Below are 27,288 nucleotides of genomic sequence, written 5' to 3'. Positions count from 1 at the left end.
CCGCTCGGAGTGGGCTCTTTGGGTCTGGACATCTCCGTTACTTCCTTGACCTAATGTCGAACTGCTCTCCAGACAGCCTGCAGCACATCGCAGCCCCAGCTGCCACTTCTTTGCATTCCTGCCTTTCCCGAGGCCCCTCCACCTTTGACCAAGTCCGTCTTTTGGCACCGGGTGTCTTTGCCGGCTGGGCCGGTGAGCGTCAGAGGCGCTTTGATGTCCATTTCCCTCCTCAGTAGAGGCATGTGGCCGGGCCTTTTCGGGACTTGGTGGTGGTATGCAGTTCGTTTGGGGAACTCTCTGGTTCCACCTCTGTCACCCTCGAGGACAGCTCCTTGGAAAGCTCGCTTTCGCTTTACTGAGGGTCACTGTTGTGACCGACCCTCAGCATTCTTTTCAGAACTTTTATTACAATTTATTGTTTGTGCGTCAGACTTCTGACAGTGCGCCCCCCTCCCTCCCCCTCCATTCTCTGTGATCTTAGCTACAGCTTCTCCTCGGGAGGCCGACCATGCCTCCGGGCCGTGACCTTGGCAGAGGAGCCTCGTCTCCTCGTTCCCGCTTTCAAGCCCCAGGGGTCTCTGGCGCGGAGGGTGCAGGACAGGGGGAATAGCCCCTTCGCTTGGGGACTGAGGTGGCCTCGGGGAGGGGAGGGGTGGCGAACGGAAGGAGGAGTGAGCTGCGGTCCTTCCCGACGGTGGAGGGAACGGGGCGGGCCTGCCTCTTTTGGCAGCCGTCCAGCAGCGCGCTGGATACTTGGGTAGCGTGAGCCTTATCTGGCCCCGCCGACAGCAACCTTTTAAAAGAGGCGAGCGCTGCTGCGACCGCAGCCCAGACTCAGCAGGAGCCCGACGGGAGCGCAGAGGGAGAGCGCCGAGCGAGGGCTCCTCGGGGGCTGACTGGCTGCGGGCGGCGCCCTCGTGCTTCCCGGGGTGTCTGGCGAGCCGTCCTTCCGTCCGTCCGTCCGTCCTTTGTCTGTCTGTCTGTCTGTCTCGGTGAGTCTTTCTGCCTGCCTCTCAGCCTGCCCGTCTGGCTGCCGAGGCGCCTTCCGTCTACCTGCCTGTCTGTCCAGGTGCGAGTCCCCGCGTCTGGCTGTCTACCCGCCCGTCTGTCCTTCTGTCTGTCTGCCTGCGGCGCTCTCAGTCTGTCCATCCGTCTGTCCGTCTCTGCCCACCCCTCCCCGCCATCCGTCCGTCTGTCCGGGCGCGCTCCTCCCCAACCATCTGTCTGTTGATCCCTCCGACTGTCCGTCTGCCTGTGTGGCTGCGCCCCTCTAAGTGTGTTGCGGGCTCGTTGGAGCCCCGCAGCAGGTCCCGATGTCTAGCCGCCCGACTATTCCCCGTGGTCCCCAGGAAGGCTCGAGCCGGCTCAGAGGGACCATGGCCACTTCCTACGGATGCTGTAAAGCCAAGAGGTGAGTAGCCGGCCTCGGGGAGCTCCGCGCAAGCCGCGCTCGGGGAGCTCCGCGCAAGCCGCGCTCGGGGAGCTCCGCGCAAGCCGCGCTCGGGGAGCTCCGCGCAAGCCGCGCTCGGGGAGCTCCGCGCAAGGCGCGCTCGGGGAGCTCCGCGCAAGGCGCGCTCGGGGAGCTCCGCGCAAGCCGCGCTCGGGGAGCTCCGCGAAAGCCGCGCACGGGGAGCTGGGCCAGTCCCGTCGTAACCGCGGCAAGGGGGCTTCTAGCTCCCTGATCGGGGAGGGGGAGGCGCCCCTTTCCGCGTCCCGCGTCCTCGACAGGGAGACTGACACCAAGCCCTGGCTGGTGCGGCCATCGGGCTTGGGGGCGCCGGTGCTTTAGGACTGACCCCAAGGGACAGCCACTCGGGGAGCCCGTGAGCTCACTCAGTAAGACTGAGCAGACAGAGATGGAGAGCAAAGGCAACGTCCCAAGGGGCCTGGGTTCAGAAGTCCCCGGAACACAGAGCTTTCTTTCAATCGTCAAAGCCCCAAACGGACACGATTGGCCAAGACTAATTTCAGTGGTTAGGAAGACAGTGAAAATAACCCCCTCGGGGGGCGAGTTAGCCAAATGATCCCGTCTCATGCTTTATATCATACATGATAGCAGCCCACACGGCTGCAAAGCTGACGATCACTGGGCAAGCCAGTGCTGCTAGGTAAGAAACTCCAGCTAGAGCTCCCGGGAGCCTCACTCCTTTAGCAGAGGCCCTTCCCTCATTCAGCACAAGAGGAAACGGAGGCCCAGGGGCGGACTTGCCCAAGGTCAGCCATAGGATCATAAGAGTGTGCATCTAAAGCCGTAAGGGACCTCATTCTCCAAAGGAGGCAACAGAACCCTGAGGAGGTGAAGGAGCTCACCTGAGTCACAGAAGTAGGAACCCATAGCATTGGAACTCAGGATCTCTGCTTTCAATTCTAGTGCTCTTTCCATTGTCCGAGCTTAAAGAACAACAAACCTCTCTGGGTCTCAGTTTCTTCATCTGCAAAAAGGAGGGGGTTGCTTCTTTTTTTAATGGAGTAACTTTTCAGCAAAGGTATTTTATATAATGATTTATTCGAGTGTTTGTTGAAAACGTCTGCTGTGTGCCAAACAAATTGAATCGATATAATTTTTTTAAATGAACAGAATCTCTGAGAAAGAAAGACGAAAATAAAATGAGAAAGCCTTTCTATTCCATTTCTATGCTCCTGATGAGATCATGGTGGGGTGGCGTGGGGGAGAGAAGAGGGAGGAAAGGGAGGGAGTTTTGAGAGACAAAAATGCTACAGGAGATTTTATTCTAAGAGTTTGTTCCTATCTGTATCTTTATTTTCTAGCTATACAGGGGATGTAAATAGAGCTAAAGCAAAGCGATCGATTCCGTTCACTTCAACGTGCATTTATTGAGTGTCTACTGTATGCCAGCCCCTATGCTGGGTGCTTATGTTGCAAAGGTCAAAAGGAAGCAGCTCCTTCAAGGAATGAATGTACTTTTTCCCTGGGTGGCAAAACCAGTACACAGGGAAGTCCCAGATCATTTCCTGAGAGACAGATGCAGAGAGCTAACCAGTGGGCCTATCTGGATGGGCCTGCTAGAGAAGGAGGCACCTACTCAACTTTCCTGATGGGGTTGGCAGATGTGTTTGTGTGTCTGCCTTTATGTTTTCACTTGTGAACTTAACAAGTCTCAACCTTCCTCTCAACTCTTACAGAGTAGAATCCCTATTAAACACTGATTCTAGTCATTCTGCAGCTGTGGACTGAGGTGGTTATAACTGACCTGGGAACCTGAATGGGAATTCTCTAGAAGATGACGAGTTGACATTGGGCTGAAATAGAGATCTCTGCTCTAGTATACTTTCCAAATGATATCCTCCCCCCTCCCCTCTCTCTACCTCTCTTTCTGTCTCTCTCCTCTTTGTCTCTGTCTCTCTCTGTCTCTCTCCTCTTTCTCTTTCTCTCTGTTTCCCTCTCTGTGTCTCTCTGTTTCTGTCTTTCTCTCTGTCTCTCTCACTTTCTCTCTCTGTCTCTGTCTCTCACCCCCTTCCTCCTCTCGTCTCTTCCGCCTCCTTTTTCTATGTTCCCCTGTCTCTGTCTCTCTGATTTTATCTCTATTTCTCTCACTCCCCCTTTCCTTTCTTCTCTCACTCCCCCTTTCCTTTCTTCCCTCTCTCCTTCCCCCTATCTTTTTCTCTCCCTACCTCTCCTCTCTTCCATCTCTGTCTCTCTCTGATTTTATCTCTATTTCTATCTCTGTCTTAGTCTCTCTCTTCCTTCCTCACTCTCCTTCCCTACCCCCTTCTTCTTGTTTCCTTTCCTTCTTTTCTGTCTCTGTCCCCATCTTCTCTCTCTCTCTCTCTCTCTCTCTCTCTCTCTCTCTCTCTCTTTCTCTTTCCCTTTAATTCTCTCTCTGTCTCCCCTCCTTCCTTCCTCTCTTTCCTTCCCTCCTCTCTATTTCTTTCCTTTCCCCCATCCAGTCTTCCTCCTCCTTTTCTGTCTTTGTCTCTATTGTCTCTATTCCTCTCTTTCAGATTTTATCTCTATTTCTCCTCTCTCTCTTGCTCCCTTCCTCCTTTCTCTTTCCCTCCCCTTGCCTTCCCTCCTCTCTCTTCCATCTCTCCTCTCTTCTTCCTCCATTTCTGCCATCCCTGTCTCGTTTCTCTCATCTTATCTCTATTTCTCTCCCTCTTTCTATTCCTCCTCTCCCCCCCTCTTTCTTTCCCTCCCTCCCTCCTCTCTCCTTCTCTCTTTTTCCTCCTCTACTGTCTCTCTGGATAATCTCCAATTTGCATTTTCCATTTAATTACTTGCCACTAATGAGCCATTATCATAAGTGCATTCTGAGTCATTTGTCCAACAGTGAGGATGGTCTACACCTTATTCTCCTTTTGCTTCCTCCCTTACCAGAGGGCACCCATGTTCCTTTCAGCTAGGGAGGGAGCTAAGCGCCGTCCTCCGACACTGGACCACGGACCAGTTAGCGCTGGTCACCACTTTCTGTGTTTCACTTGGAAACCATTATGAAAAGAGGATGACATCATAAAATACGGCCTCACTTCACTCTGAACAATGAGTGCACAACTTTGCTATTTTTGAGAAGATGATAACCTTGAATTCAAGGATGTGTGAGATGTATCAACTTCATTTGATATGAGAAGATTCTAGAATAATACTAACTTGTGTTTTGTACCAAATTTGCTTTTGATTTTTCAAAGCACTTCCGTTGGGGGGGGGCAGGCATTACTTGGACCATTTTAATCAGAGAAAATCCTGCCCAGAGTAGCTGACTTGTTCAAGTTCATAAGAACTGGCAGAGGAAGACTTTGCATTTAGGTCTTTGGGGATAAAAGTCAATCAATGCCTGTGTCTCCTTCAGAGGCCGGTGGTATTGGCTCTGTTTTACGCTTGGTGAAGGCTGAGACCATTAGACGTTAGAGCACAGGATTAGCCAGTGGCAGGGCCAGAATTTGAAGGTACTCAGAACTGGGGGCATAGGAAGTTGATTTTATTGACACAAACTAGGCATTGTCGGAGTTAGAGACTACCAGATTATTGATTGGCAGCTGGAAGGAACTTTAGAGGTCATTCCATCCCAAAGGAGATAAGTGAGGCAAAGAAAGGATAAATGACTTGTCTAGACTCCCACAGCTAGAATCTGAGGCAGAATTTGAACCTGGATCTGATTCTAAGGTACAGTGTTCTATCTACTGACCCTATGGCCGTATGAATTGGAGAACTGAAGCAACCCATACTGCAACCCTGTGCCACTGAAGGGGAGACCCGAGGCAGGTGAGACAGTCTCTTCTATTGGCTTCCCTTCTTCTTCTTTGGCTCTTCCCATATCCCAGGGAGATGCAGCATTCCATCTTACCCAAATGTATCACAGGGTACCTCTGTCAAACTTTGTCTGGTCCATGGCCCATTCCTTTAGGGCTTGCTTACATTTTGGACTATGAAGTCAATAAACTTATTGTGGGAAGGTTTTAGTAGATGATATTAGTTTTCCTAGCTCAGGGACCTTCAGGAGACACAGTACTTTAATGCAAGCATAATCTTACAATGGGGGAGAGATTTAGGAGCAGGGTGGCCCCTCCCTCTCCCCAGCATCAGGCAAGTAGCTGGGCAGCTAGCTGGCCCTGCCAAGGAGTGAACATTGGACTCAGAATGAGGAAGACTCATCTTCCTGAGTTCAAATTTTGCCTCAGACACTTAGTAGCTATGTGACCCTGAGCAAGTCACTTCACTCTGTTTGCCTCAGTTTCCTCATCTGTAAAATGAGCTGGAGAGGTAAATAGCAAACCATTCCAGAATCTTTGCCAAGAAAACTCCAAAGGGGGTCACAAAAAGTCAGTCCTGACTGAACAGTAATCCACCTCTTCATAGGACAAGACCTAGACAAATCTAGGACATTCTTGTAACTGTTGTGAATTACCTTTGTCGAGTCACCTCTGTCTATTAATAAAGATGCTTTTCAAAATATTTATTTATTTGTTTTCCAACGACATGCAAAGATAGTTTTCAACAATTATTTTTTGTAAGGTTTTGAGTTTCACATTTTTCTCCCTCCCTTTCCCTGACCCAAAGCAACCTAATATAGGCTATACATGTATAACTACCAAAAAAAAAAAAAGATTGTTGAGCTACAATAGGGTTGTAGACTATGAGAGCTTAGAAACAACCCTTGGGGGACATCTTTGCAATCACTTCATTCAATAGAAAGAAAAACTGATTGGATCAGGGGGGTGTAGTGACTTATTCAACACTGCAAAATGAATAAATGTGAGTCTGACTCCCCTGATTCTAGGGCTCCTTACATTGTACCATCTTGCATTTCTCTACCCCAGCTTCCCCAAGCTTAGCTTCCTAAGAGACAGGTGAATCTGAAAGCTTCCTAGTTCTTAGAAATCAGAAACAAGAATTACTTCCCATGCATCTTAAACTCCAGCTGCTTGGGTTCTGCCAGAACTGGCAGGTCCAGGTTATGATGATGATGATGCTCCCTTAGATTTTTTTCAAACCATTTTCTTTCAAATGTTTTCAGCTTTTTGTCATCTGGTGCTATGTATTATCAGTAAATCTGATGAGTGGGACAAATTTCATTAGCTCAAACCATTTTACAACTGAGGAAGATGCAGCTTGTCTAAGGTCACACAAGAATCAAATGACAGAGAAGGGATTAGAATCCCAAACTTTTTATTAGGTCCAATTTTCTTTTTTTTAAAGTTATTTCTCTACCCCCTCCACCTCATCCTTATTTCAGAGACTTTATAGACCTAGAGTTGGAAGGGAACTGTTAAATCAAATACCCCTCTTATTTTAGAGGAGGAAACAGAAATCTGGGAAGGTTATATGACTTGCAAAAGTCAGAGTTAGAACTTGAACCTGGGTCCTGAGACTCTGGAGTTAAGACACTTTCTTTTTCTGTACTCCCCAAGGGAAACTACCTTTATAGCAAAGAAAAAGTCAAGTCTTACTAGTCAGTAGAGTGACCACATCTGGCAGTACATGAAGCATTCTGTAGAGTTGGGGTCCTATTTCATGTGGTTTTTTGGGGGTCGGGAGGGTCTGCACCTGTGTTTTCAGTAATGTAGAGTTTTCCTTGAGTGATGGCTGTAGTGTATGGAGTGAAGTAAAACCATTTGATGTGACTAAAAAAGCTAGAAAAAGAACAAATAAAAGATCCCCAATTAAATACCAAATTAGAAATTCTGAAAATCAAGGAAGAGATTAATAAAATTCAAAGCAAGGAAACCTTTGATCTCATAAATAAAACCAAGAGTTGGTTTTCTAAGAAAGTCAATAAAACAGTCAAACCTTTGGTTAATCTCATTAAAAAAGAAAGAAGATAAGCAAATTATCAGTATCAAAAACAAAAAGGGTGAACTAACCACCAGTGAAGGGGAAATTAAATAGATAATTCAGAACTGCTTTGCTGAACTATACGTCAATAAATTTGATAACCTGAGTGAAATGGATGAATATTTACAAAAATACAAACTGCCCAGATTAACAGAAGAGGAAATAAAATACTTAACCCCATTTCAGAAAAAGAAATAAAGAAACCACCAATAAACTCCCTAAGAAATGTCTCTAGGTCCAGATGAATTTACAAGTGAATTCTACCAAACATTTATGGAACAATTCATTTCTATTCTACATAAACTATTTAAAAAATAGAAGGAGTTCTGCCAAATTCCCTTTATAGCACCAACATGATGCTGACACCTAAACCAGAAAGAACCAAAACAGACAAAGAAAACTATAGAACAATCTCCCTAATGAATATTGATGCAAAAATCTTAAATAAAATTTTAGCAGTGAGATTATATAGCAAGCTATTATTAGGATAATACATCATGATCTCATAGGATTTATATCAGGTAGGCAGGGATGATTCAATATTAGAAAAATCCTCAATATAATTGAGCATATCAATAGCAAAACCAATAGAAATCATATGATTATCTTAATAGGTGCTGAAGAAACCTTTGATAAAATTAAACATCCATTCCTATTAAAAAACATTAGAAAGTTTAGGAATAAATGGAGTTATCCTTAAAATAATAAATAGTATCAATCTAAAACCATCAAGAAATATTATATGTAATGGGGATAAACTTGGATCATTTCCAATAAAACCAGGGGTGAAACAAAGATGCCCATTATCACCATTACTATTCAGTATATTATCAGAAATGCTAGCAGTAGCAGTAAGAGAAGAAACAGAAATTGAAGAAATCAATTGGCAATGAGGAAGCAAAACTTTCACTCTGCAGATGATATGATGGTATATTTAGGGAACCAAGAAAATCATCTAAAAAACTCCTTGAATCAATTAACCAATTCAGCAAAATAGCAGGATATAAAATAAAACCACGTAAAGTAACAGCATTTCTAAACATGAACAACAAAGCCTAAGAGCAAGAGATAGAAAGAGAAATTCCATTTAAAGTAACTATAGAAAACATTGACTACTTGGGAATCTACCTCCCAAGACCTAGCTCTATCAGGCCTAAAACTATGCTATAAAGCAGCAGTCATCAAAACTTCCTGGTACTGGGGAAGAAATAGAGTAATGGATCAGTGGATTAGGAGAGGTTCAAAAGAAACAGTAATAAATGACTACCAGTAATCTACTGTTGGACAAACACAAAGATATCAGCTTCTGTGATAGAACTCGACAAAAATTGTTGGGAAAACTGTAAAATAGTATAGTAAAACCAGACAGAGATGCCCATCTCACCCCATCAGATCTATGGAAAGGGGACACATTTATGACCAAACAAGAAATAGGGTACATTTTAAATTGTAAAATGAAGGATTTTGACTATATCAAATTAAAAACTTTTTGCACTAATAAAATCAATGCTGCCAAAATTAGAAGGGAAGCAGAAAGCTGGGAAACAATTTTCACAAGAAGTTCTGTTGAAAGTCTCATTCCTAAAATATATAGCATCAAACTTATAAGGTCACAAATCATTCCCCAATTGATAAATGGTCAAAGGATATGAACGGATAGCTTTCAAATTAAGAAATTAAAGCTATATGAAAAAACGATCTAAGTCATTACTGATTAGAGAAATGCAAATTAAAACAACTATGAGGTATTACCTCACACCTATCAGATTGGTTAAGATGAGAAAAAGGGAAAATAATCAATGTTGGTGAGAGTGTATGAGGATTGGGACATTGATACATTACTGATGGAGTTGTGAAGGGATCCAACTTTTCTGGAGAGCTATATGGAACTATGCCCAAAGAGCAATAAAATTGTTCATACCCTTTGACTCAGCAATTCTAATTCTAGGTGTATATTCAGACAAAATTATATTAAAAAGGGAAAGTCCCATATGTTCCAAAATATTCATAGAGTTCTTTTTGTAGTGGCAAAGAATTGAAAATTGAGGGGATGCCCACCAATTGGGAAATGGCTAAACAAATTATAGTATATGAATACTATGGAATATTATTGTCCTATAAGAAACTATAAATGGTCGGATTCTAGAGAAGCATGGACTGATTTCAGGATCTGATGCTGAATGATGGGAATAGAGCCAAGAGAACAATTTACACATCAACATTATGAGATGAACAACCTTGATGGAAGCAGCTCCTCTCAGCAGTTCAGTGAGCTAGGACAACCTTATTAGATTGGTTATGGACAATGCTATCTATGTCCAGAGGAAGAAAAACTAAACAACCAAAAAGCAACCCTTCAGAATCTGATGAACACTTTATAAAAATTATCTCTTATGTACCTCTTTCCCTTAATCCTAATTTCTTGGGGTGTTTTTGCAAGGCAGTGGGGTTAAGTGGCTTGCCCAAGGCCACACAGCTAGGTAATTATTAAGTGTCTGAGGCCGGATTTGAACTCAGGTACTCCTGACTCCAGCGCTGGTGCTCTTTCCATTGCAGCCTAGCTGCCTCCAAGTCCTAGTTTCTTATATTGAAAATGACTAATCTGTAAACATGTTTATTAAAAAAAGCAATTGATATGTTCATGGGATTGTAGTATCCTCATTCTTGAGCTGCAAGGTCCTCAAAAGACATCATCTCCAATCCTCTCATTTTACAGAAGAGGAAGCAGGAGCCAAGAGAGGTTAAACAACTTGTCCAAAGCCACACAGCTAGTATAGACAAAGATGAGACTTGAACCCAGACCTTCCTGATTTGGCTTTCTATCCTTCACTCTGAGTTGCCTCTTTTTTGATGCTTATTCCCATGTGGAGTCCCTACTGGGTCAATTCCACTCCACTTCCATAACCATTATTAATCAACTTCCTACTTAATGATCGTTGTTGAAAGTGTTGTGGGAAATCTGGGAAATCTGTGATGCCCAAAGGGCAACAAAAATGAGCAGAACCTTTGATCCAGCAATACCACTCCTGGTTCTATACACTGAAGAGATGATGGAAAAGGGTAAAAACATCACCTATACAAAATATTTATAGCAGCCCTGTTTGTGGTGGCAAAGAATTGGAAATCAAGTAAATGTCCTTCAATTGGGGAATGGCTTAGCAAACTGTGGTATATGTATGTCATGGAACACTATTGTTCTATTAGAAACCAGGAGGGACGGGATTTCAGGGAAGCCTGGAGGGATTTTCATGAACTGATGCTAAGTGAGATGAGCAGAACCAGAAGAACACCATCCACCCTAACAGCAACATGGGAGTGATGATCAACTTTGAAGGACTCGCTCATTCCATCAGTGCAACCATCGAGATCAATTCTGGACTGTCTGCAAAGGAGAGTGCCATCTGTATCCAGATAAGGAGCTGTGGAATTTGAACAAAGTGCAAGGACTATTCCCTTTAATTTAGAAAAAAACCAGATAGCTTATTGTCTGATCTTGTTACTTGTTAGACTTTATGTCTCTTCTTTAAGGATATGATTTCTCTCTCACCCCCCTCAGTTTAGATCAAGGTACAACATGGAAACAAAGTAAAGACTGACAGAGTGCTTTCCGTGGGGGTGGGGTGGGGGGAAGGAAGTAAGATTAGGGGAAAAATTGTAAAACAAAGAAATAAAATCTTTAATAAAAAATTTAACTTTTTGTGTCTAAGTTAACCTGTACTCCCTTTCCTTTCCCAATTGTCCAACTAGGTCACTTGGCTCAGCCTCTGTGCAAAGCTCCTGATTTCAAATGGCAATTCCTGCTCAGATACAACTCTGGGTCTCCCCCACCCTTCACTGTAATTAAGTGTATCTAATGTGGTCATTTAGAGAACCCCCTGGCACTTCTCTTCCTTCCTTCCCTTTCCTATTTCAAGAGAGAGAGTTTTCTGGCAAGTGGCCCAGCCTGTGTAACCTACATCCATTCACTCTGTGGCTTTGGTCCCGGTTTCATTTGTGAGTGTGGCCCTAGGATCTAGGAGGCACCAGGGACAGGGAATTTTCTGCTTTCTTTATGTAGCTTGAGTATACTATCATAGAGCAAGGGTTTAAGAAATTCTCTCTGTCTCGTCTCTCTCTCTCTCTCTCTCTCTCTCTCTCTCTCTCTCTGTGTGTCTGTGTATCTCTGTTTCTATCTCTGTGTTTCTATCTCTATCTCTGTCTCTATCTGTTTCTTTGTCTCTGTCTGTCTCTCTGTCTCTGTGTCTCACTGTCTCTTTGTCTCTGTGTCTCTCTCTGTCTCTGTCTCCCTCTGTGGCTCTATCTCTATCTCTCTGTCTCTATCTCTGTTTGTCTCTGTCTCTTTGTCTCTGTGTATCTGTCTGTCTTTCTCTATGTCGGTCTGTCTCTCTTTGTGTGTGTGTGTCTGTCTCTCTCTGTCTTTCTGTTTATGTCTCTGTCTCAGTTTCTTCATCTCTTTTTCTCTTTCCCTCTCCCTCTTCCCCACTTCCTCCTCCCTCCTTACCTCTCTGTCTCTCTCACATTGTGTCACTTTCTTTCTCTCTTTTCCCCTCCCCTTCCCTCCCTCTCTGCCTGTCGATCTCTTCTCTGTCTCTGTCTCTATCTCTTTTTCCCTCACCCTCTCCCTCCCTTCCTCTCTGTCTCTGTCCCTCTCTCCCTATCTCTCTTCCCCATCTCTCTCCCTCTCTCCTGCTCAGCAAGTGAGAGTCGCTATGTCAGGCTCCGGAGAGGGTCGTTGACCTTCTATTGTTCCAGCTTTCAAATATGTAGATTCTCAGGGAGGCCAAGTATGTGAAATTGATTTAGCCCAAACCTGCCCCCCACCCTAGGGAGAGAGCTCTCCACATGCATTGCACATCAGAAGCATCATTGGATGGGTGATCATAGAAGCATGTACTCTTCCCTTGTAGCAGACAAGCAGAACATGTAACTAAGGCAGAGTGACCGGGGCTTACCACTAGGGTTGCTGAAATTTAGAGAGTGTTAATAGCTCTTTTCTGGGATGGCTTTCAACATTGGTCATATATGCCTTGTGAGTTCCTCTCTGCATGGACCCACACACTACAACAGTGCCTTCATCCTAAATCCAACCTTTTCATTTGACAGAGGAAAAATGGAACGTCTGGGATGGGGAAGTGACTTGCCCAAGGTCACACATGTGTTATGTGTCAGAGGTAGAATTTGAACCCAAAGCTTTCTGATTTTGTATTTATGCCCCCTTTTGTACATGAGGGAATAGAAGCTTTAAGAAAAGTTAATGATAATAAGTGATTTGCTGCTTTCCAGTCATGCCATGTGTCTTTGGACAAGTCACTATAGCTCTCTGGGTCTCAGTTTCCTCATCTATATGATGATTGCATTAGACTAGATTGTCTCTTTCATTCCTTCTAGCTCCAGATTTAGTGAACGAATACTGTATTTGGAGCCAGAGGATTTCAGTTCAAATCTTGACCTTCCACAAGCCACTTGATCAATCTGAGACTCAGTTTCTTCCTCTGTAATACAAGAAAGTTGAATTAGATTGCTTCTGAGGCCCTTTACAGTTCTGTGATTCTATCCTCCCACCTATCTCCTTAGCATTTGAAGTCAGGTTTCTGTATCTTGTATAATCACACAAAATGTGGCAAGGCACCCACTGAGGTGGCTTGGTGAATTATACTGATGTTCAGGCTACCTTGCAGGATTCCCAGGGCTTTGGCCACTGTCTTCTCCCTCCTCAGTGGGGCAGAACACATATCTCTGATTAGCCCTCTATGACTCCACACAAACTCGATAGGCCTTAGTACTTGTCAAAAAATGTTCAATCCACCTGTCCTATGTGAAAGTTATTGCCACTGAAGAAAGCAAGGCAGGTGTCAGTGATTTGGGAAATTAAAGCACTTGTAGGCCCTGCTTCTTTGGTCTTGGCATGGCTGGCCCTTTAAGAAGAACAAAAACCTAAGTTTCAACAGCCCCTATCCTTCAGAAATAAAGCAAGATGAAACATATGAAATAATGAGACATGATGATGATGATGATGATGATGATTGTCCTTCCTTCTCAAAGCAGACCAGACCACGACATCAGGGAGGCAATGACACGAGAAGCAGGTGAATTGGATTTGAGTGAGGGTGGACTGTGCTAGGGCACCAACCTCACTGTTTCTTCCAGTGCCATCTGGGTCCAGTGGCCAGATATGAATCAGTATGACTAAAGATGGCCCTGGGTGTAAGGCAATCAGGATTAAGTGATTTGGCCAAGGTCACACAGCTAGTACGTGTCAAGTATCTAAGACTAGACTCCTATCCTCCAGACTCCAAGGCCACTACTCTATCCACTACAATACCTACCTAGCTGCCCATAATGAGAGAATAGTGCAGGAAGAGCTAAATAACAACTGTGTTTCAGGAACCGGTTCTGAAAGAGACATGGTGAGTAGAGAGCTGGAGACAGCTTTAAAAGCTCAGCCTAGACCACAGTGACTCGGGTGATACTGTTCTTTTTTGTTTTTGCAAGGCAATGAGATTAAGTCACTTGCCCAAGGTCATACAGCTAGATAATTATTGTCTGAAGTCATATTTGAACTCCGGTCCTCCTGACTCCATGGCTGGTACTCTATCCACTGTGCCCCATAGCTGCCCCTGCTGTTATTTCTTAAAAAAAAAAACTTATAACTATCTTTGATTTTTATATCATCCTCATTTCCAAATAAATCCTTTCCTCTTCCCCTCCCCAGAAGGCCCCAAGGGATTTTTTAAAAAGTTATTTTATTTTGTTTTTATTTTATGAAATAAAACAAACATTTCCATAACATACTACAATAAACAGCATTGTACATAAAATTGCAAATCTACTATATACAACCTACTATTCCTTTCAAATATGAAACAAAATAATCATGTAAATTTCTTTTTTCTCTTCTTTCTTTTCCTCTGCACCTGCCCTAGACATGGCCATCATTAGATTTTATATATATATACATATATATATATATGTATATATATATATGTATATATATATATGTGTGTGTGTGTGTGTGTGTGTATAAGTAAATAGGTATATATATATATATATATATATATAGGTAAAATTATTCTATGCTTCTGTTTATCTGGATGCAGATAATGTCTTTCTTCATATGTGCTTTATAATTATTTATAATAGACAAAATAACTTATTTGCTCAAAATCATTCTTAAAGCAATATTGTTACTGTATACAATGTTCTCTTGATTCTGCTCATTTTGCTCTTCATTATTTTTGTGCCAAATTTCCCCCTTTTTTCTAAAATCATTGAGTTTACCATTTATTATAGTATTCTATCACAATCTTATATCTCAACTGGTTCAACCATTTCTCAATTGATGAGCATCCCCACTATTTCCAGTTCTTTTCCACCATAAAGAGAGCTATTATAAATATTTTAGAACATAGAAGTTCTGGGGCCCACTAGGTGGCGCAGTGGATAGAGCACCGGCCCTGGAGTCAGGAGGACCTGGGTTCAAATCCGATCTCAGACACTTAATAATTACCTAGCTGTGTGGCCTTGGGCAAGTCACTTCACCCCATTGCCTAACAAAAACAAACAAAAAACAACCATACAGGTTCTTTTCCTTGATCAGCTTTGGAAATAGCTCAAGTAGTGTGGTATTGCTAAACCAAAGAGTTTTTAAAAAGTAAATATTTTCCTCATCTTCACTAGTATCCATTTTCTCTTCTTTGACCCTCCTCAGTTTTAGTCACATCTCATCATAGTCCCATTATTCCAACCCAAACTAGTAGCCTATTGTCCATTGCATGACTTGTTAGTTGACATCTTTTACCCAGGTTTCAGCTCATGCCATTCTTCACACCAGTGATGCCTTTTCCCACCCTCCTCTGCCAAACTGCCTCCTTTATTTTCTTCAAGCCCTGGATCAGGAATCCCATTCTCTGAGAAATCTTTATTAACTTCATCCCCTGAACAAAGTGGAGGCGAGGTAAGCAGTTACTCAGGTGCAACATTCAGGGAGAGCCTGGAGAAAGGTCAAATTTTGTTATGAATGTATATAGTTTTCTGTTTTGTTTTAAATTTGTATAGATTTTTTCTGTTTGTTCAAGACTTTTGTTTCTAAATATAACCCTCCCAGCCTCCCCTACCCAGCAAGCCATCCTTTGTAATGAAGAATACAAAAGAGAAAAAGACCAGCATAACTAACATATCAACTGAGTCTGACAATATAGAATGTTCCACATCATTAGGCTCCCACCTCCTAAAGGTAGGAAAGAGAGCATGCTAACATTGATTTTTTTTCTTTTTTAGAAAGATTTTATTTATTTTGAGTTTTACAATTTTCCCCTATTTTTGCTTCCCCCCTGAAGGCAGTCTGTTAGTCTTTACATTGTTTCCCTGCTATTCATTGAACTAAGTTGAGTCTCACATTGACTTTTAAAAGTTTTGGGGGAATATCTTTTTATGAAACATAGCCCTTCCCTCTCCCCATCTTTTATAATGAAGAATGAAAAACAATCAAAACTCAATAACACATCAGCTGAGTTTGCCAAATATTCCCCACCCCAAAAGTCCCACTTCTGCAAAGAAGGGAGAGGAGGAATGCATGTTTTGTTAATGCCCCTAAGCACTACTTTCCACCTTGCAATGTCAATTTATAGGTGCAATGGTGAAAAATCACTTTTCAGATGCCTTGACCTGTGTCTGCCCATCTCACTTCTGTTACACTCTGCCTTATGATGGCCTCAGAATAATGACTGTTTTCGTATCTGATACTCTCAAAGATTATCATTAACAGATGGAGTAACTGTAGACAATGCCAGTGGTGGGAGTACCTTCACTAGCATCAATAGAAGTGGTTAGATATTGCAGTGGGGAAGAGCAATGGACCTGAAGTCAGGAAGGCCTGAGTTCAAATCTAGCCTCAGACACTAGCTGTGTGGCCCTTGCATTTGTGTTTATTATTGTAAATCACTGGGGCTACTGAGGTGCATAGTGTGCCAGGCCTGAAATCAAGAAGACTCATCTTCCTGAGGTCAAATCCTGCCTCATACACTTTAACTGTGTGGCCCTGGGCAAGTCATTGAACCCTGTTTACTTCAGTTTTCTCATCTCTAAAGGGAGAGCTTATTTCTCAAGGTTGTGAGGATCAAATGAGATAATACATTTACAATAATTTATAAACTTGGAAGCACTATATACTTTATTATTACTACTCATGTGGATAAGCTCAAGGACCCTGAAACAAGCATCAGCTTCAGAGATGCTTAGTAATTGTTCCTTATTCATTTCCTGGGTGTGAGTACTGAATCCCTGACTAGCTGAGACATTTCTGAAGGGCCAGGCCCACATCAGTGACACCTTGTGTCTCTTTCCCAGCAGCCCTGAATAGAGTGATATGCACACAGAATGAGGTCAGTAAGTGAACCTACTGACTTCTGATATGGTCCAAAGAGGTTCATGTCCAAACTGGTCTCCTCTTTTAAATGGGATGGTTTGTCAATTAGGGCATGGGGTTGGGAGTCGGGAGACCTGGATTCAGATTACAATTTGGACAAATCACCTCTCTCTGGGCCTCAGTCTTTCCATCTATAAGGCAGAATTAATTATACCTGTTGTATACTTTCTAAGCATGCTGTGGTGGATGAATAGCAATTTTCAGTTATTTCAGTTGTGTATGACTCTTTGTGATCTCATTTGGAATTTTCTTGACAGGGATACTGGAGTGGTTTGCCATTTTCTTCTTTGGCTTATTTGACAGATGAGGAAACTGAAGCAGACAGTGAAGTGACTCACTCAGAGTCACACAGCTAGTAAGAGTCTGAGGCTGGATTTGAACTCAAGTTGATGAGTCTTCTTGACTTTAGGTCTGGCATTCTATCCACTGCAGCGCCACCTAGCTGCTCCAGTAAATTACAACAATAGACACAAAAGCAGTGGAGAAACTAAGGATATCAAAATATATGGTCCCAATCAAAAAGTATGTTCTAAGCACTACTATATACTAGACAGACACTTAGGTGCTGGGAATACAAAGTCAAAAGTCAGTCCCCACTCTCAAGGATTTTATAATCTAACAGAGGAAACAAATACATATATACATGGTGATGATGATGATGATGATGATGTTTGTCCTTTATTTTAGAAAAAGACCATGACATCAAGGAGGTGATATTATGACAAGCACACGAACTGAATTGGAGTGAGGGGGGGCTATTCTAAGTAAGCCCGCAGCCTCACTTTCTCTTCCAGAGCCATCTGGATCCAGTAGCTAGATATGAATCAAGATGACTGGAGATGGCCCTGGATGTGAGGCAATCTGGGTAAAGTGACTTAGCCAAGGTCACACAGCTAGTCAGTGTAAAGTGTCTGAGGCTGGATTTGAACTCAGGATCTCCTGACTCCAGTGCAAAGGTTTAGAGTTAGGAGATAGTGGGTCATGAATGAAGAACAGAAAGAAGACCAGTTAGTTGGATTGTAGAGTGCTGAAGGCCATGACGTGTCCAGTAAAGTTGGAAATATAGGATGGGGTTGAATTCTGATACATTGGACTTTAAAAGCCAAAGCCAGAAGTTTATATTTTATCGTAGAGGTGAAAGGAAGTCGCTGGAGTCTCTTGACTAGGTCAGATCTGCGTTTAAAGAAAATTCTCTTGGCTGCAATATGGAGGACGGACTGGGATGTCCATCTTGATACTTAAAGCAAGGAGACCATTTAGGAAGCCATTGCCACAGTCTAGGTCAAAGGTAATGAGGGCATACTCAATTTGTATTGGAAAAAAATGTTTTTAAAAATGGTTTAAGGGCAGCTAGGTGGTGCAGTGGATAGAGCACTGGTCCTGGATCAGGAGGATCTGAGTTCAAATGTGACCTCAAATAATTACCTAGCTGTGTGACCTTGGACAAGTCACTTAACCCTGTTGTTTTTCAAAAACCAAACCAAACCAAAAAATGGTTTAAAAGTCTCACAAAGGGTTTTTTTAAATCCTGTAAGTGATGGAAAAACCCTGGAGTTGAATGAGTAGTAGAGTGACCAGTCAAAGGCATATCGCTTTGGCTGCTACAGGAAAGATGGATTTGGGGCCAGGGTCGGGTGTGGAGCGGTTGTTCTTGATTTCGTAGTATATACAACAACTTTGGGGTCATCAGGTAGTGCTGCAGTGGATTCTGGACTCTAAATTGGGAAGACTCAGTTTCCTGATATCAACTCTGGTTTCAGACACTTATTAGCTTCAGATATTTATTCACCCTGTTTGTCTCAGTTTCCTCATCTATTAAAATGAGCTGGAGAAAGAAATGTGAAACCATTCCAGTATCCCTGCCAAGAAACCCCAAGTGGGGTAACCAAGTTGTTAAGACACAACTGAACAACAGCATGTTTGAAGTCAGTTTTGGTGGTCCTAGAAGGGCACACAACTTAGGAGGAATGATAGTCTATAGAAGGGCAGGATAAAGGGTGTTTCAAGTCTGCATGAAGATCTATGTTTAGGGTTTGCTGGGGTTACTTATGACTTTCACTGAATGTGACTTGTTAATTCAGGTCCTTGCTACCAATAAGGATGCAGCAAGGGTAGGAGATGGACCTTGACACAGAATGAACCCAGGAAGTTGGGGTTTGGCCTTTTTTTAAACCATGATCCCTGACACAGGCTTGTTCTCTTGTCAATTCTCTCTTCCATGCGGTATCCAAGAAGTTTTCAGATGAATGGAGACTCTGCACTAGTGGGCTTCCAATTAGCTCTATGCCAAGGTCTAGAAATAGGTGAAGCTTCTCCACCCTTGGCCAGTGACCACCTGTGTGGTTGCTGAGGACTGTTGGAACCATAAGGCCTCTTTGCCTCCCTGGCACAGCTTTACTTCTGAAGGGATTCCTTTGGTTGGCAAGCATCTGGAATTTGGCAAAAAACCCCTGTTTTTCCTCTTATTTTTGTACATTTATTTTCATTTTATTTATTTAAGGCAATGGGGTTAAGTGACTTGCGCAAGGCCACACAGCTAGGTAATTATTAAGTGTCTGAGGCGGCATTTGAACTCAGGTACTCCTGACTCCAGGACAGGTGCTCTATCCACAGCGCCACCTAGCTGCGCCCTCTTTTTTTGAAGCAGTATTCTCTGGCTTTTCTTTTAAAACATATTTTACGTATTTGTTTTTCCAACTACATGCAATGGTAATTTTTCTCTTTTCCATCTTGACAAGGTATTTTTGTGCTGAGCAGTTGACATGGGGGGAAGGAGGTGACATCAGGCAACTATGAGAGCCAACGGTGTTCTCCTCCCTCCTCCGGATGGTTAAACTCTGATTAGGCCACTCCATTGGTGACCCTGCTTGAGGACAGGGAAGTTAGAGGCCCTACATGTGTTCAAAGGTTGGGCAGAATCTGAGCAGCCTGTGCCTGAAGATATTCATCTATTCCAGCTGGATGAGTGGGCCTGCCTGGTGACTAGGAAAGTTTCTGAGACCAGTGATACTGACCACAGGTAGTAGGGGAGCTTAGCTCCCTTCTTCTTTCTTTGTCCAAAGTGAGCATCTTGGCAGCATTTTTCCAAGCTGGCAATGGGGCAGAGGGAGGCAGTAGTGGGCAGTGGCCCAAGTTCCAGGTCTTGGAGGACTCTAGGGCAACTCCTCTGGCCATGTTCCTGAGATGGGTGAGCTATGGGTCCCTTTCCTATTTTTTTGGTTGCCTTTAGGATATAGACCGAGCAGTAGTATTGGTGGATCAATGGGTACGCATCGTTTTATAGCCTCTGGGCATAGTTCCAAATTTCTTGAGAAGAGATTTTTTCCAAAAGGTAATTAGAGGAACTAGAGAAAACCAACAACTTGGGGAAGGGGGATGCCCAGGAAATAATAATACACAATAACACATGCCTATAACTAACTCTTCCAAGGGTTCCAAAAAGTGTTAAATGCATTGTCTCATCTGGTCCTCACAGCAACCATATGATTTGGGTACCACTAGTATTTCGGGGTTAAAGCCCAGAGAGATGAATTGATTTGTCTTGTATCACCCAGCTAATAAGTGTCTGAAGCAAGATTTGAACCCAGGTCCTGACTCCAAGTTAAACAGGAGGCAGCACTTGAACTGAGTCTTCAGGGAGGATGAAGATTCAGAGCAATGGAGAAAGGAAGAGGCATGGGGAACCAACCGTCAGTGTGAAGTCATGGGAGCAGGATAGGGAGCACTGAGTTTAGGCTGATGGTTCAGTTTCAGTTCTGAAACAGAAAGAACGTGAAAAGGAGTAAAAGGGATGAGAGAAGGGAAAGGTAGCTAGAAGCCAGGTTGGGTGTCTTAAATGCTGAGCTTATGTTTTGTGTCAGGGACACTGGGGAGTTGTGGGAGATTTTTGGGTGGGGTAGGCAGGACCTGTGCTTTTTGGGAAGGTGATTTTGGTAGTTGTGTGGAGGATGGATTACCACAAGTAAGACTGGAAGCAGGGCAACCAATTAGGAACTTGTGGCAACCGATAGTGCAGGTGGTAAGGACCTGATCTATCAGCTGAGCAGAAAGAAGGGAGTAGAGTTAAGCGATGTGCAGGCAGAATAAACAAGACTTGGCAACTGATTTGATATGGAAGTATGGAAGGGAAGAGTCAAGGTTGACTCCAGGGCTGTGAATCTTGGTGTCTAGGAGAACGGGGCCCCTCAACATTTAGTGGGGGAGTTTATAAGTTAGGATTTGGCTATTATCAGTTGACTATGCATAAGAGTAATGGTTTGGCTTTATCCATAGTCTTCTGTGAGAATGAGAATGGATCAGATGACTTTCAGAGGCCTTTTCATTTCTTGGAAAAGGTGCCCTTACTCTGTCCTGCCCTTTTCTAAAGGGGCAATTGTGATAAGGACCTGCTTCCTCACTTGTCACAAAACCAGGAAGAGGTGGGGTTAGGAGGAGCTAGACTTGCATGGATAGGGGCAGCCCTGATCCAGGCCATCCTCAGGGCTGACTGAAGGGATGACTTGGGCTCTAGGTTCAAAAACCAATCTGTTGCGTCTATGGTGGGCAGGCTAAGATCGAAACATGGTATGTATGTGTGTGTGTGTGTGTTTGAGTGTTGGGAGAGAGACAGAGAGACCGGGAGACAAAGATAGAGACAGAGAGAGAGAGGACATACTCTAGAGTTGTGAATGACTTTTGCTCCCCTTCTCGTCTTTTCCAATACAGGGAATTGCTACCACATCTCTCCTTTGGGAGCCACAAGGTTTGAGCTTGAATCTATTTACTAGGGGGCAAGTCTCTTTACTTCTCTGAACTTCAGTTTCATCATCTGTAAAATGGGAAGCAGCATGCTGCAGTAGAAAGAAGACTGAGCTTAAAGATAAAGGACCTGAGTTTGAATTTCAGGTCTGCCACTTAACGACCTTGGGCAGGTCATTTAATATCTCTTGGTCTCAGTTTCCTCATCTGTAAAATGAGAGGTGGGACTTAATAGCTTCTGAGGTCCTCTCCAACCTTATATTTATAATTCTGTGTATGATCTTGGACAAGTCACTTCCTTTTGGGGGGCATCAGTTTCTTTCTCTGTATAATGGGGTTGGACTAGAAAATATTAATATTAATAATAATAATAATAAACAATAGTCATAGCTAGCATTTATCTGGCACTTAATAATATCTCATTTGATGCTCATTACTACCCTGGGAGGTAATTGGTATAATTATTTCCATTTTTCAGAAGAAGAAACAGGCTGATGGCTTCTAAAGTGTCTGCTAGCTCCAGCTCTGTTTCCAGGATTGATCTTGAACAAGTCCTTTCCCATTTCTGGGCCTCAGTTTTCTCCTCCGCAAAATGAGGGGATTGAATTAGATACCCTCTCAGATTCCTTCCAGTTTTAGGGTCCATGATTTGATTACTTGCCCTGTTTATTTTACACAAACTCTTCTTGGACCCATTGAAGCTTCACAGCCATCCACCATGGCGGTTGTTACTAATCCAAAGGTGTCACAGACAGCGGGGAAGACCTCTGGGGATGGATGACCAGAGGGAGGAAAGATGCTGCAGCCCTGAGATAGGGGTTGGATATTTCCTGTTGTCTCTGCTTGATTTGGAGCTTATTATTAGGTTGCCAGCAGAGTGACTTCTTGAGAGGTCCCTGGGCACCCAGAAGCATTTTTTTTGGTCTCCAGTTTTAGGGACCAGTACGTCCAGCAATAACTTTTGACTGGTAATGGCTGAAATATACATAAGGTGGCCCATCCTGGGCAGTGAGAGAAGTGGCAGAGGAGATAGGGAGGCTCATCCTACTTTGCCAGTCTCTTGGGGGTAGCAGGAGGGACCAGGGGCTGGTGATCAAACCCAAGAAGACTTCTGAACATGCTATCTGGGAGGAACTGCCTCAAAGAGCAAAGGTCATCATTTGATCAGTCCCCTTTCCTAGACTCAGGGCTTGAAGATCTCTCTCTGCTTAGTGTCTTGGACTCCCTAGGGATTTGCCCAGCCTCCTCTGGGGAGCTTTTCTTGCTGCTTGGTCTTAGCTGCCCAGGCCCAGGAGCATGACTGCAGTAGGGTGTTCTACCTAGGCACAGATAGATGATTGGCAGTTGGACGGGACAGTCTTTTTCAAGAAGGCTGGTGTACCCTTAGGAGGATCATATGACCAACATCACCTTAGATGCCTGCTATGTCTTCCTCTAGATAGAAGGCTGCCCCAGAGAATCCAATTATCCTGTGGAATAGTTGCCGACAAGTGTCCAAATTTCCTTTCTTTTGCCTTTCTTCCCCATTGAGACAGATTGTGAGATTCAATGGAAAACATTTCTCCCCATTGCCTTAAGAGGAGCAGGCCCCGGCCAGCTGCTTTCCATTAGCAGACTCCATGCTGGGGGGTGGGGCCCCAGTGGACCAGAGAGGTCCTAGAATCCTTGAACCTGAACCAGGCTTTTAGGAAAGCATTGCTGTGGTGGGAGGTCTTGGAAGATGGGCCCTTTTTTCTTTCTCGCCTTGGTCAGCTCCCAAGACAGGAAAAAGGGGAAACATGGGATGATAAGCTGTCAGAGTGTCCCCAAAGAGACAGAGACTGAAGGAAGGGATATTTCACGGGTGCCATGATAATGAAAAGGGCTATCTCTGCAATTCAGACTTCCTGATGCCCATTGGTACAGAACCGTTTGGGAATCTTGGAACTGATATGAAAGGTTATTTTTTTGGGGGGGGATTAAAGCCTCTATTTCCTGCTTGGCCTTTGGATAACCAGTGGCCTTCCTGCAGAAGAGGTCTAGAAAGACAGTGGTTCTCACATTTCATATTCAGAGGCTCCTTTCTGTACCCCCAGAGGAGGGAGAATGGTGTAGTGGGTGTGGAGGCAGATGACCCAGGCTGGAATCCCAGCTCTGTCACTTATTACCTGTATGGTCTAGGGTAAGTCCCTTCCCTTCCCTGAGCATCAGTTTCCTCCTCTGTCAAATGAGAGGGTAGTTAGGTTGATGGCCTTGAATGTCAAATGTATTGTGGGCAAATCTCTTCCATTTCCTGGGCCTTAGTTTTGAACTCTATCCAATGAGGGGATTGAATTAGGTGGCTTCTGAGGTCCCTTCCACCTGTAGATCTGTGATTCTATGAAACTCTGACCACGATCCCTTCTGTTTACCTAAACAACTACCCCTAGTCAAATGAATAGTGTGGGATTTTAATAAAATATCACAAACACATTCTAGATAAACTATAATTCATACTAAAAAAAACTTGCAATGGATCTGGACAGTTGTTAATGAACCCCATGATTCTCAGGCTCTGCTCTTCTCAGGAACCCCATTTTCTCTAGTCAGTTAAGCTACCCAGGTTCCTCAGTAGTCCAGCTTCCCAAGGGCCATCATCTCCCATGGTACAAAGACATGATAACCTCACAGGAGCTAATGAATGACACTCTCATGGTGTCATTATTTATATCTATATAGCTAGCTAGATATGTATGTATACACATACTGTGTCATCTGCTCTTCCCCCCTTAGAATATAAATTTCTTGAAGGCAGGGGACTTAAGACATCGGTATAAAATGTTGACTGTTTGACATAAATTCGTGGGGAAGAAGGAACAGAACTGGATGCAATACTGGGGGGCAAGAGGCTAGTCAGTGGGATGAATCCATGGCACCCAGACATCAGCCACCAGGAACAATGTCACAACTGATGTCAGACATCAGTTGATGAGACCAAAGTAGGCATCTGATGCCTTTGACTGGCTCTAAGTTCATTGCTATTAGCTTCTCCCATCCTCTACTATAATTAAAGAATAAAGGCACATTGAATATTTACTATTTGCCCAACACTGTACTAGTCATGTTAGAGGAGATGAAAGAAAACTAGTTATATATCCAGACCAGGGGTTTAAGAATGCCGCCTGGGAAACTGAGTGAAGGATGGGTTCGAGAGGGGAGAAACTTGAAGCTGCTTTATCAAGTAGGTTATTGTAGTAGCCTTGGAAAGAGGCGATGGGGGTGGAGGGGTATGTGCGAGAGATGCTCTAGAGATATAAACAGTAATACTGAGTTGATATCAGAAGGGGGAAGAGACCACATACAAAAAGTTACAAACACACATAGAAATGCACATGCACATTAATACATTGCTGATGGAGATGTGAACTGATTCAACTGTTCTGGAAAGCAATTTGGCATTCTTTTAAAAGTGACTAAAATGTTCACACCCTTTGACTCAGAGATTTCAGTGCCAGAATTCAAAAGACAGAAAGAAATATACCCAAAGCACCAAACTATTTATGGTAGCAATTTTTGTTGTATCAAAGAACTGAACACAAAGTAGATGTTCACCAATTTAGAGAGAGTTCATCAAATTATGTTATGTACCATAAGAAACAATGACCACAAAAAATCAGAGAACCCTGGAAGACTATTTTGAATTGATGCAGAGGGAAGGAAGCAACAGCCAGGAAAACCACTTATTCAATGACTGCAACAATGAAAAGGAAGAAACACAACCATAAATCCGAGCTCTGGATTATTATCATGACCAAGCTTGGTCCTGGAGAAAGGTTATTAGTTTTGTTGCTAGAGATTTAGTGTTCCCTGACTTGATTCTGAATAGTAATGATTGCTGCTTTCCCCCCAAGCATCCCACGACAGATAAGGGGAGGCAGGCTGCTCTCTAGAATGGTGGCTACATTTCTGATTCATCTTGCTGAAAAGCATTCTTTCTGAGGAAAGGATGATTCCGTTGTCCTTTCTTTTTTTTTAAATGTATTTATTTATTCTCATTTTGTACAAATAATGTTTTTTATACATTAATAAAATATTCTTGTTTAAGAGTAAACAAAATAACCCCTCCCCCAAAAAAATATAGACTCACTTGAGTGATAAAGTAAAGGGGAGAGAAAAAAATTAAAATTAAAATAAAAAATAATAGTAATAATTGTAGGTATGGCCAGGTGGCACAGTGGATGGAGCACCAGCCCTGGAGCCAGGAGCACCTGAGCCCGAATCCGACTCCAGACACCCAACAATCACCCCAACCCCATTTCCCTGCAAAAACCAAAAAAAAAAAAAGAAAAAAAAGACCCAAAATAAAATAAAATATAGTAATAATAGTAGGGGCAGCTGGGTGGTGGACAGAGCACTGGCCCTTGAGCCAGGATCACCCAGGTACAAATCCGGCCTCAGACACCCAACGATCACCCTGCTATACGGTCCCAAGTCAGGCCACCCAGCCCCATTTGCCCTGCACCCCCCTAAATAATAATATTAAAAAATGTGATTCAGTCTATGTTCCAACACCACCAACTCTGTCGTGGGTGGATCACATTCTTTATGGTAAGTCCCTCACAAAAGTTACTTCCATATTTTTCCACCGTTGCCATTGCTGATTGTAACTCCCTCCTTTCGTATTTCTCCACTACTGTGTACTATATTTTCTCTCTCCTTTCACTCTGACTCTGCTGTAGGGTAGCTGAGTGGCGCAGCAGACAGATCTCCGGCCCTGGGGCCAAGAGGCCCCAAGCCCCTATACCACCCCTTAGGCCCAGCATCCACCTGGCTCTATGGTCCTGGACAGGCCATCCAATCCCAGTCACTTGCAAGAAGCAAAAAAGAAAATGTGTTATATCTGACCACTCTCCCCCCATGGTCCATCCTCTCCTCCATCATTCACATCCCCACCCCTTTCCCCTGTCCCCCCCTTCCTTCTTACTCCAGATGTCTATACCCCATTGAGTATATATGCTGTTTCCTCTCCTAGCCACCTCTGATGAGAACAAAGATTCCCTCATTCCCCCTTGCCTCCCCCCTTCCATATCATTGCAATAGCTCATTGTAATAAAGAAAAATCTTATTATATGAAATATCTTGGCCTATTCCCCCTCTCCTTTTTCTTTCTCCCATTACATTTCCCTTTTTTCTATTGACTCCATTTTTACATCACATTTTATCTTCAAATTCAGATTTCTCCTCTGCTTCTTCTATAGAATCTCCTTCTACCTGCTCTGTTAATTGAGAAGGTTCATATGAGTATTATCAGCGTCATTTTTCTATACAGGAATACATACAGTTCATCATCATTAAGTCCCTCATATTTTCCCCTTCTCCTCCAATCTCTATGCTTCACCTGAGTCCTGTATCTGAAGATCAAACCTTCTGTTCAGCTCTGGCCATTCCAAAAGGAACCTTTGAAATTCCCCTGGTTCATTGAAAGTCCATCTTTTTCCCTGGAAGAGGACATTCAGTTTTGCTGGATAGTTGATTCTCGGTTGCATTCTAAGCTCTTTTGCCTTCTGGTATATTATAGTCCAAGCCCTACGAGCTTGTAATGTAGTTGCTGCTAGGTCCTGTGAGATCCCGACTGCAGCTCCATGGTATTTGAATTGTGTCCTTCTGGCTGCTTGTAATATTTTCTCTTTGACTTGGGAGTTCTGGAACTTGGCTAGAATATTCCTGGGAGTTTTTTTTTTTTTTGGATCTCTTTCTGGGGGGAGATCAGCGGATTCTCTCCATTTCTATTTTGCCCTCTGCTTCTAGAATATCAGGGCAATTTTCCTGTAATAATTCTCTGAAAATGATGTCAAGGCTCTTTTCCTGATCATGACTT

At 43.4% G+C, this 27,288-nt stretch overlaps 1 protein-coding gene across 2 annotated transcripts in view; it reads left to right on the top strand.

Annotated features, from left to right (window-relative positions):
* Nucleotides 1-793: 793 nt before the first annotated feature.
* Nucleotides 794-27,288, top strand: part of KIAA1210 (KIAA1210 ortholog) — a 60,591-nt gene continuing 34,096 nt past the window's right edge. The window contains exon 1 of one of the 2 annotated variants that reach the window (XM_074202654.1): nucleotides 794-1,411. In XM_074202654.1, coding sequence (XP_074058755.1) covers nucleotides 1,314-1,411 — 98 coding nt within the window. In that variant the 5' untranslated portion in view covers nucleotides 794-1,313. Of the gene's footprint in view, nucleotides 1,412-21,168; nucleotides 21,279-27,288 lie in introns of those variants that run through there. The other variant, XM_074202656.1, reaches the window with a different exon arrangement.

The sequence above is a fragment of the Macrotis lagotis genome, chromosome X (assembly GCF_037893015.1).
Source record: "Macrotis lagotis isolate mMagLag1 chromosome X, bilby.v1.9.chrom.fasta, whole genome shotgun sequence".
NCBI lineage: Eukaryota > Metazoa > Chordata > Mammalia > Peramelemorphia > Peramelidae > Macrotis > Macrotis lagotis.
The sequence above is the reverse complement of the archived record's forward strand: the minus strand, read 5'-3'. Positions and strand labels throughout refer to the sequence as shown.